This window comes from Chelonoidis abingdonii, chromosome 3 (genome assembly GCF_003597395.2).
Source record: "Chelonoidis abingdonii isolate Lonesome George chromosome 3, CheloAbing_2.0, whole genome shotgun sequence".
Taxonomy (NCBI): Eukaryota; Metazoa; Chordata; order Testudines; family Testudinidae; genus Chelonoidis; species Chelonoidis abingdonii.
This window is the reverse complement of record NC_133771.1, coordinates 105,581,819-105,593,172: the sequence shown is the minus strand read 5'-3', so window position 1 is coordinate 105,593,172 and position 11,354 is coordinate 105,581,819. Positions and strand designations below refer to the sequence as shown.

At 40.5% G+C, this 11,354-nt stretch overlaps 1 protein-coding gene across 2 annotated transcripts in view; it reads left to right on the top strand.

Annotated features, from left to right (window-relative positions):
• The window catches only part of LOC116824894 (MFS-type transporter SLC18B1-like), a 122,804-nt gene extending 112,397 nt beyond the window's left edge, over window positions 1–10,407 (top strand). For both annotated transcript variants that reach the window (XM_032780504.2, XM_032780503.1), the window contains 5 exons: window positions 2,565–2,757; window positions 4,539–4,830; window positions 6,522–6,895; window positions 8,479–8,649; window positions 8,920–10,407. In XM_032780504.2, coding sequence (XP_032636395.1) covers window positions 2,565–2,757; window positions 4,539–4,830; window positions 6,522–6,895; window positions 8,479–8,649; window positions 8,920–9,039 — 1,150 coding nt within the window. In that variant the 3' untranslated portion in view covers window positions 9,040–10,407. The remainder of the gene's footprint in view (window positions 1–2,564; window positions 2,758–4,538; window positions 4,831–6,521; window positions 6,896–8,478; window positions 8,650–8,919) is intronic.
• Window positions 10,408–11,354: the final 947 nt, after the last annotated feature.

Genomic DNA, 11,354 nt, shown 5'->3' with positions numbered 1-11,354 from the left:
CTGATTGGTCTTTTGGTCAGGTGTTGTTTGTTAACCCTTTCCAGGTGAAAGAGACATTAACCCTTAGCTATCTGTTTATGACACCTGTCTTCTGTGTTATTGGTGCTTCCTTTTCCTTTCTCACCTAGTGAATCAATGGACACAATGAGAGGAAGGGAGGTGGCGTGCTGTGGGGTGTCTGCCCCTTCTTTTTATAATCCTGGCTGGGAGCATGGCGACAGGCAGTCTGTGTGGAAGGGAATGCTGTTTCTTTGCTAAGATGTTGATTTTTTTTTTTTTTGTCCCTTCCCTCTTTCCTGCTAATGAATGGTCACTTAGCAGGTAATGGCCTGTTGACCTTGATTACACCTAGCTGAGGCACTCTGAGGAACCGGTTTGGACGCTCCAGACTTTTCTGGAAAACATACTTTTAGTCATGATCTCAGCTTATGTTTAGAACTTTACATATAACGCTGCTACGCACATTTTGCCATGATATTATTGATCAGCAAATGAATTTTTAAATGATATCTCCGAAGGCATACTTTATGCAGAGACTATTACAATAGCATGTAGAGTGTGGATGTGAGTACATTCTGTCACAGTAATGTCAATACATGATAAGCAGTTGTACTTGGCTACAATTAATGATTAATAATATATAGTCAGAGAAATATTTGTTAATGTTTTGCCACTAGGTGGCTCTAGAAGGATGAGTCAGTTTGTTTTTTAATCTACGCAAGGGTTATTTTACCTTTAGCGTTAGAATGCAAATGTTCCACCATCACTTGATGCTGAGTAAAGCCAGAGTTTAACCATTCTAATATTTAGAAATGCTGCAAATACTGGCTTTGTGTTTAAGCTGTGTTTACCTTTAAAATATTGTGTGCTTGTTTGAGCAATGACATGGTAATCAATAGTGTACAAAAGTAGAGATTTGGAGTTAAATCCTGGCTCAATTGAAGTCAGTGGCAAAAATTTTCCTCTGAGGGACAAGATTTTATATAGTGGGGGTGCTGTGAGCCATTAGACCAAACTGTAAATCCTGTATATATTGGAAACCACTTGCATCCCCTGCACCCATAGTTCCCTGCATCAAAGAATTTGCTATCCAGAGCAGAAACAAGCAAAAAAAAACAAAAAAAACTCAGATATTTTCGAGCTGGAGATTTAGGCTGAAATGGGCCTTGTTTAAATGCTTAAATACAGCTATGAGTTCCCAGAGAACATGTTTAATACATCTTGGAGCATCTTTCAATAATTTAGTGTACATGCAACTTTTTAAAATTTAATCTCTGCAAACTATTATGGAACAGCCCCAAATTTTAAAATAAATTTTCCTTCTACACATACCTCCCCGCAATAACCTGTAGTTCAAGGGTTAGGTTATTCATCTATGGTACTGGTTACTTAAGGGTCTCTATCAGCCTTTCCTGTTGAAGATATTCAACTTTGTATAAAATATTTGAATGCTCATTGGGCCAGAGGACAACTGTATAGTGTGGTGATTTTGCCCATGTCTAATTATAAACTCAGGGAAACTCACGCGTTTCAAAGCAATTCAAACCTGTTAAGGTGTGGAAATGTACAATTTAAGCACTCAAACAATGTTAAATCCTGACCTGTAATGATGCCATTCAATAACCATACAGTTGTGACTAAGGCATTGTAGCATTTGTGGGCATAGATTAAACTGAATTGATTTTTAAAGACACATTGTTGTTGGTTTTTTTATCCCATTTTCCCTGCTCATGGTATAGAGGCAAGGCAAAGGAATGAAGGGATGTGCATGTACAGAACAAGAACTTGCTTCTGCAATAAGCTCCAAACAGGTTCCAGAGTCTGCTTGTGTGGAGCTTATTGTAGGATCAGAGCCTAAGAAATGTTCAGCATTAAGATATAGGGTACCTGCCCAAAGATAAGATGGCACACAATGTATGCAATGATTCCTGAACTCAAATTGAAGAGTGAGATGTGACATTGTCCTTATATTATGTTTTAGTAACTAGTTAAACATTTGGATTTCAAACATAAACAAACAAACAACCTGTACATCCAAACCTCTGATATTTGTGGGTTTATTGTAATGCTGTTCTTTCACTTTTTCTCTTTCCCAAATCTCATTTCTGGCACTTAGTTCTGGCATTTCCTAATTTTTGAGGGCTTGACTTTGCAACCATAATAATGTTCTTTTATTGTTTTGTGTGTGTGTGTGTTGTGTGAATATACATAAATACACACACACAAGTGTGTGGGATTTTTTCCAGTGGAACAAGGAATTGGGTTTGAGTAGGCGAGAGGAATCTAGTCTAGGAGGAAAATGAGGTGTAGTGAGTTGGGAGAGACTGGAAGCCCAATATCACACTGTTCTGTCCAGTTAGGATAACCCATACTGGCACAAAGGGAGACTTCTGGATTTTATTCTGAACACTTTTATAAACTCACCAATGGTCTATTCTGTATTTTCATTTGGCTACCTTACAACAGCAGTCTTCTAACTTAAATCCATCATTCTTCTGCTCCAAAGCCTTAAGTTTAGAATTTTTTATTTATTTATTTTTTTTAAATTTCTCACTGACAATTAGATTTGCTCCTGCACCAGTGCAGGAAAGACTCAGCTGCATGGCAAGGAGCAATGCGATCTATGTGGTTGCCAATATTGGGGACAAGAAGCCATGTAATTCCAGTGATCCCAAATGCCCCAGCGATGGTCACTATCAGTATAATACTGATGTTGTGTTTGATTCAGAAGGGAAACTGGTGGCACGCTACCATAAGGTAAGAAATAAACAACTTTGCACAGTTCAGTGCAGTAATTGACTCCTTTTAATCATATTTAGCATTTTTTCCAAAATCCTTTAACTAAAACTATTGTGGAATATATTTAGTGCCATGCAGAGGATCAGAGTGTTAAAACAAGAGAGGTCATGTTTTCAGTGTCTGTAGTCAGAGGAATTTACTTTCCCAGCCACAGCTGCAGAATCCTAGCTGAGGAAGCTTTAGCTCCAATTTGTCAAAATATTAACCTGAAAAATTCCAGTCCAATCTAGTTCTTGCTTCAATAGGCAGCCACAATTGATTGCTCTTTCATAAACCTTATGAAGGGCAGAAAATTAATGCCACTGGTGAACCCCAAGCAATACCTACTTGGTCTCTCTTAGGGCTTCTCTCCACTGCAACTTGCTTGCTCGGGGTGTGAAAAAACACCCCTTGAGAGCAGCAAGTTTCAGCACTGTGAAGCAACAGTGTAGACAGTGCACCAGTGCTGGGAGCCACCCCTCTTGTGGAGGTGTTTTTTTGTTTTTGTTTGTTTTACAGCACTGGAAGAGAGCACTCTGCCAGGACTACACAAGCCAAGTTAAAGCGTTGCTGCGGCAGCACTTTAGCATTGCCAATGTAGATTAGCACTTAGGTAGCTAGTGATTTAAGTAGTCAGCTGAGATTGTGAGGCCTTACATTCAATTTGATGGCATTTCTTTGTTTGGGTGTAATGCGATAGCTTCTGAATGCTACATCCAATCAATTCCAAAGTTACAGGGAATATTCTAGGCATCAGTGGACAGAACCCTATGGAATTTGGTGAAAATTGGGAAAACCTGAAGGGTATAAAGAGGGCCACTTGCAGCCCCGGGCATCTGATTAGCAGAGCAGCAGCTGCAACCGCTTTTTTGTAATTATCTGTAGAACAAAGAACTAATTGATGGCAGCCATTAACACCTTCCAACATAACTGCTTCCCCATCTCCACTCTCTCCATCCTCCCAGTTGTTTAAAATGTTAATACCCTGAAAAAGAAAGAAAAGCATGAAAATTGGAAGGGTGGTAGGAGGAAATAAGGAGCCATGAAGGTGCACACAAAGCCCCTGGTATGGGGGGAAAGGAGGGAATGGGGGACACAAAGAACCCTGACATTAGGATTGGGAGGATGATAATGAAGGAGGATGGTAATGAAGGAGCTGAGTGAGGACTCCACTGGAAGGAGTGCAAGGAGGAGTGCAAAGAACCATGGGCGTGTGCACCCTCATTCGCCTCTTGGCTCATTGTGCAATGTTCAGCCTATGGATGCAACAGATCATGTCAACTTCTAGTAAGGAATTATGAGAACAAACTGTGAAACTACAATAAATTTCCCAAACTTAAATTTATATGTAACTAAAATAATAGTTTAAAAGCAAGGGCACTAGAAATGCTAGGCACTAACTTGCTGTATCACTTTTTCTGCTATTGTTGAAATTTAATTTAAACTTCCAAAAGGCCATTTGGTACCATTTATAAATATGAAGGGACATTCTCTGGGGGGGTATGAAAAATCCGATATTTCATAATTTCCTACCAATGAATAAATTAAAATACCATTCATGCAAGAGAAAAGGGAATCCTGTATACTTTGTCTGACTTTTCTTTTGCATTGTAATCCAGCCTCTTTCAATGTGGGGAAAAAAGTAGAATTTAACAGAAACTTAGACTCTGTATTCCCTTTATTTATGTAAACAATTTAACTGCACTGAGTTCTGATTTATATGGCCTAATACATTTCCTTTCTCTCTTTCCCATAAACAGTATAACCTCTTTGTGACAGAAACTCAGTTTGATTACCCTAAGGAGCCAGAGTTTGTCACCTTCAATACATCCTTTGGAAAGTTTGGCATTTTCACTTGTGCAGACATACTTTTCCATGATCCTGCTGTGGTCCTGGTGAGCAAGTTACAAGTGGATACTGTGTTGTTTCCAACAGCTTGGATAAATACTCTTCCACTTTTGTCTGCTAGTCAGTTCCACTCTGCATGGGCTATGGGAATGGGTGTCAATTTTCTTTCAGCAAATATACGCAACTCCAGTTTAGATATGACAGGTAATTTACAATCTTGGCATAACTGATTTGGTATCTTAGGCCCTGATCCTGTAAACTCTTATGCACATGCTTCAAGTTCAGCATGTGAATAGTCCAGCTGACTTCAGTAGAGCTACTCATATACTTAAATTTATATGTGTGTGTAAGTATTTGCAGGATCAGGATCTTAGTAATGAATGTTCACAGATGGTTCGGAATTTAACATTTTATTTCTGCTCTAAGTTATTTTTTTAGGTTAACTTGTAGAACTTACATTCCTTGTTAAGCAATAATTGCTGAAGTTTGATTTTATGGTTCAATGTAGTCTCACCACAGACCTTTGTTTTCAGCAATGCCATGTAACTATCATTTGTTAATCTGATACAACAAACTTGTATCTCCACTAGGTAGAGACTTAGGGAACATCTACATCTACCTGCTGGATTGGGTATCCGGCGGGTAGTAATCGATCTATCAGGGATTGATTTATTGCCTCTAGTGTAGATGTGATAAAATCGATCTCCGATCGCTCTGCTGTCGACTCCGGAACTCCACCGTGGCAAGAGGTGGAAGCGGAGTCGACGGGGGAGCAGCAGCAGTCAACTCGCTGCCGTCCTCATGGCCAGGTAAATCGACCTAAGATATGCCGACTTCAGCTACGCTATTTGTGTAGCTGAAGTTGCATATCTTAGGTCAAATCCCCCACCGGTGTAGATCTAGCCTTTGTACTGATGAATACTCTTAATTGAGTTGTGATGGCTGATTTTCATGCAATATCTGTATGCTTTATAAACTAGTATCAAACTTTCTTTATAGACTTGTGTTCCTTGATATTTTTTTTTTCAGCCTGTTGCTAGGATTCATACATTATAGTTGTGTGTATGTTCATTGTCCCAGAGCAATAGCATAGTATAACAATCTGATATATCTGTTAAGGATGGGTCTAACACTTGCATAACTATTCATTTCAAATGAACAGACTTGTCATGCCTTTTTCATGTATGAAGCTTGTCCAATTTATAGCTTAGTATTACTGTGGGGGAGCAATTCCAGTTGTTAGCTAGCACTAAACTTTTTACTACTTGGGCTCCTTTGTTTAGGCATCTTCACAGCCATCTCCACTGATGTTGAGTCATTGCTATGCTAACGTTAGATGGCCCTATTCTTTCCTTTCTTTCCTCAGAGATTGTTTTTTGTGTGTGGGACGTGGGGGGTGGGGTGGGGTGTTTTTTTTGGTATTGTAAAATAAAAATGATAGCCATGCATTTAAGACCTACATGGAGGTGCAAAGGTAAGGGATTTCTTGGCACATGTTTTCCCTACAATGTTTTATTTGCTTTATAGTGTTACCAGCCACTCTGCCAAATAAAAACTACATAAGAGAGACAAGACCAAATCCAACAAGTGTAATTTGTACCTTTTCCCCCCAATCACTGTCATTTACACCAATTTAGTCACACTTACTAGCATGTGATTTATCTCCCATTATATGTCACTTACATGCTGTGAAACGTTTGAGTTTGGTCTAGTTCCCATTGATGTCAATGAGCATTAGCCAGGCTTATAGTAAAAGCTTTAATTTTGACTGTAAAATAGTTCTGACAATAATGAAATAAAACTGTGCACATGTTTAATGTGTGATGATTAAGTGCACAATACGAAATGGGTAATTGCTTTCTGATTAAAAGCTCCCTCTTGTCTGTCACACACAGGGAGTGGCATCTATGCACCAAATGGACCCAGGGCATTTCATTACAATACAGAAACAGAGAACGGTCACCTCCTGGTAGCACAGCTGAGTTCACACCCTCGTCTTTCTCCCACTTACCCTATTGCTGTCAACTGGAGCTTGTATGCCACAAGCATCAACCGATTCTCACCAGATGACCATGATTTCAGCGGAGTCATTTACTTTGATCTGTTCACCTTCACTGAACTCACTAAGCCTGAAGGAAACCGTACAGTTTGCCAGAAAGACCTTTGCTGTCATTTGAGCTACAGGACGGTGGAGAAGCGAGAAGATGAAGTATATGTGTTAGGTGCTTTTGATGGCCTCCATGTGATTGAAGGAGAATACTATTTGCAGGTAGAGCGTTTTCTCTTTATTTCTGATGGGGTAGGGTGGCGGAGGGCTGGAACATCCCTTTTCCATTTGGAGTCCTTCACATCTGCCCCAAGGGATAGTTAGATACTTCATCACAAAGTGCTTTCTTAAAACAAATGTTCGAGAAATAGGATACTATTAACCCCACTGGTCTTCTTTACCCAGTTTAGGATCTTGATGCTTCCTGTTCTGATTGTGATGTCTTTTCCTGGCCAAAGGCCTGGGTTTATCTTTGGTTATAAGGGTTCAGAGAAGTTGGTGTCTGTACCTGGAAGGGAACGCACACAGCCCCTTCCTAGAACACATACTAACGTTAGGAGGACAGCCTGTTGCAGCACTTGCTGACTCAGAAAAAATGCTCTATCCTGTGGGACAGCTTGTTTCAGCTTTGAACATTTAGCATCAGGTTGAAGCGATGCTCATGCTGATAGGACTCTAATGTATTGCTGGGATTGCAAGCTAATGTATCGAAGACACAGGGATATAATCCACCCTTTACACATAGCTTTTGAGTTCATTCTTATTTCCAGTTTAGTACCATTTCTATAGCATTGTGTAAGCCTAAATGGATCCTTCTGTGTAGGACAGGCAAATATCCTTGTAATGGGGTGGGACTCACCCCTGTGGTTCCTCTTGCTGGTTGTCCAGGCAATTAGCTTGCCAGCCCTCTGCAGGCCAGTGTCCCACTTGCCACTGGCCCTGAGTCCCTCCTGGACCCCAGTGCCCCTTTTAGGCCGAGATGCTGCCCCTTGGGTGCCCCCACCCTGTATCCCCACCTCGCCTCAGACTATGGCTACTGCCAGTCTTGATCTAGCCCCCGTTCACTGGGGCAGACTGCAGTCTAAATGCCACTCATCACCAACACGGAGGGTTTGGACCTCCTGCCTCTGCCTACCCTTGTGCTGCCCCTCTGCAACCCCAGTACCCTTTCCGGCCTTTAACAAGGCCTGCAGCCTGGGGGGTTTCCATGCTGGAGCTGCCCCAGCTCCTCTAGCCTTCCCCCAGCCCTGCTTCACTTTAGGTACTATGTTCAGCTCCCAGACAGCCAGGCCCTTCTCCCTCAGCAAGTTAGAGAGAGACTCTGTGTGTTCCTGGCCGACTGCCCTCGTATAAGGACCAGCTGGGTCCTGATTGGGACGTGGCTGCATCTGTGGCAGGTTCCCCAATCAGCCAAGGCTTGCTGCTTATCCTAGCAGCAGATCTCTCACAGCCTCAGCCCTTTTCTGGGGCTGATTTCAAGTCCTTCAGGGCAGGAGGGGTGACCACCCTTCTAAAATCCCCATTTCATTGACTGCGAAACTGAGACAGAGCTGAAATGATTTGTTCAGGCCACAAATTGTGTCAGTTACAGAGCTATAATTGAGTGGGTAAATACGCACAGGCACAGGCACAAGTGAAGCATTCTGTTGAATTATAAGGTATCAGAGCATCCATGGGTCTGACTTAATTATATGAGTAAATATTTTTATAATACCTTGACAATGAAAGGTTTTTCCTGTTGTCAAAGCCTGGCTCTTGTTTACTGTAAGCTCTCCAAATATATCCCCTCTGTTTCTTCCCCATAGATATGCACACTACTGAAGTGTAAAAGCACAGACTTGAAAACTTGCGGGCAGCCAGTGGCTACTGCTCACACCAGCTTTGACACATTCTCTCTCAGTGGCACATTTGGCACTAGCTACATCTTTCCAGAAGTCTTGCTCACTGGGGTTCAACTGGCGCCTGGTGAATTTCAGGTAAGAGGATGCCCTTGAGCTGTTTCAGACTTGCATTTCAAAGGATCCTATTCTAAGATGACAAAGGCCAGTGCTAAACATAAAAATTGTCCAACTATGACAACTTGGATATGCTCAGAGGCCTTCTGCTCTTGATGATTGGCTTGAGTCAGAGATTGGGTTGTACATTATTTGCCTTTTTCCAAGCTAAACTGAAATACTTGAACATATTAATGTTGCCCACACACTGCTCTGCTAATGGTACTATTTATCTTTCTTCTCTCAAACTAGGTATTAAGTGATGGACGTCTGATAAACCAGAATGGCACTTCTAAACCGGTCTTGTCAGTGACACTCTTTGGGAGGTGGTATGAAAAGGACCCCCCACACCCACAACAGGCTTTCCCATGATGTGGCTGTTGATACTTTTCTCAGAATAGGAACATCCTGTAATGTTAATCTGTGTTAACTGCAGTCATTATCTACTATTTTATTTTTCATATTCTGCAATCTAAATATATTCTGTCTAGTCAGTGCATGTTACATTATTGACACAATTCCATTACAAAACCAATTAACTGGACAGCAGTTCTGCATCTTTATTAACTGTTAGCCTCTACTTGCTACTGGCTTGATTTTGCTGCCATTCAAACTGAGAGAAAAACTTCCACTAACTTTAATATGGCGGGATCCAGTTCTTTATCAGCAGATATTGGCCTGAGCAACAAAACTCACCTTAGAACCTGGATTTTTACCCCTTAAAACGTTTACTTTAGGAGCTGGCGTAGAGGTCACTTCTGGGATTTTGTTCAGGCCCACATCTAAACAAAACTGTTGATAAATCAGAGATTCGTATAAACTGTTAATTAGATCCATTCTTCCGAGCTGTCAATCCAATACCTTCCATGAGTACTGTAATTATTTTGAAAAAGAGAAAAAATTGAAATCCTTCAATTAAATAATGTAGTTACATTTTCAAATTAACGTTCCTTTTAATAGACTATCCCATCACACCAAATTATAGTTTCAAATGATTCTGTTTTCCATATACAATGCATTTTCCCTGAGCATTGTACATTATGAGCATATTTTAAGTATGTGGTAAATATGCTTATTTTAAAAATGGCAATACTGTAGTTGTGCTATAGTTTTCAAACAGTGATCTGTACCCATGCAAAAAGTCCTGAAAATGCCAGGAAATGTGCAATAATGTTCATGCAGGTCTATGTACCCTCAGTATTTCTAATGCAACCATCACTATCAAAATAGCAAAATAAAAAGGATTTGGGTGTGTTCTTTTGAACGTTCTGTGTTTTTTAGGGTCCTACATATACTTAACTTGACTTGTTTTAGTTGTTCTGTTGTAGTCAGGGTACTCGTGTGTAACTTCAGATGCGTAAGTGTTCAAATGAGTGGGACCTATACTTTACTGGAAGTGGGACATGTGAACTTCCTTTTTCTGGAGTGATTTAAACGGGGTGTTTAGTTTTTGATTCAGTTACTTTTCAAAGTGAATTTAAAATATCAGTATCCATTTTCTTATTATAATTAAATGCAATTGTTGAAGACTAAAAAACCCTGCATTCAGATTGTAGTCTTCAGCAATTTTTACTACTGTTTTTATTTTGTAGATGTACTTAATCAGGTATTCAACTATTGCACAGGTGACCTAGGTTAAACGTCATAAGATATAATCACATTTTAGTCTGTATGCTGTCACTAAAGTACAACCATCCTACGTGATTCCAAAGGCAGCCATAATAAAGAGAATGGGAAAGACTCTTTTAAACTCAGTTACTGCACACTATGGGACCATAAGTGATTTGAAAAAAATCACAGGAAGAAAGGGAGAATGGAGGATATGTGGATCAGTAGGAGGGGGGAAAACATCAAGTTTAAGATAGGGTGAGATTCCCCATACCATGACAAAGAAACCTCCTCTGTAAGGAAAGGCTTGAATAAGGGTTGTGATTCTGGATTCCAAGATTCGTTCTGTCTCTGAGAAATTTGCCTTGTTGAACCCAGTTTCTTTCTGTGACACCAGACTATCAACAGTCTCTGTTTCCTCAGGACAAGTCAGGTCTTAGCATGCCACACTAATCAGGTTTTCCTGCTTCACTTTAAATCAAACTAAATAGTGTCAAGCTCTTAGGCTAACGCCGAAGAAATATTCAAACATACCACTCCATAAGCTCAGTTTATACAAGTTACTGAGCCCCTTTTGTCTTACTAGGATTTGAAGGGGCTCAACTCATCACTGTATGTGCTCCTCAACCTTTTAAGGCACCATTCTTAATCGGGAAAACCACTGTCTGATACTTGTCATAATCTCCACATCCAAGGGCAGAGATATGAAATGACTTGCCCAAGATCACACAGGGTATCTGTGGGAGAGCAAGGAATTGAACCAAAATCCTTGAGTCCCACTCCAATGCCTTAACCACAAGACAGTCCTTCTCTCCTCAGTGCAGTAGGGGCTGGGTATTGCTTCTGAAGTATGGGTGATGCTAAGCACTCCTGTATTCACACCCTGCACACTATTGTAGTCTTTGTACAAAATATGCTTTGTGAGGTATCATTTGAAAACTAATAACTCATTGATCATTAATAGTCATGTGTGATATATGTATGTGATGGACATTAAGAGTTGTGAATATATGCTGGAATTATGCCTGAAGAGTGTGTAAACCAAGTATGGCAGAGGGACTTGTTAAACAGGTCTATCC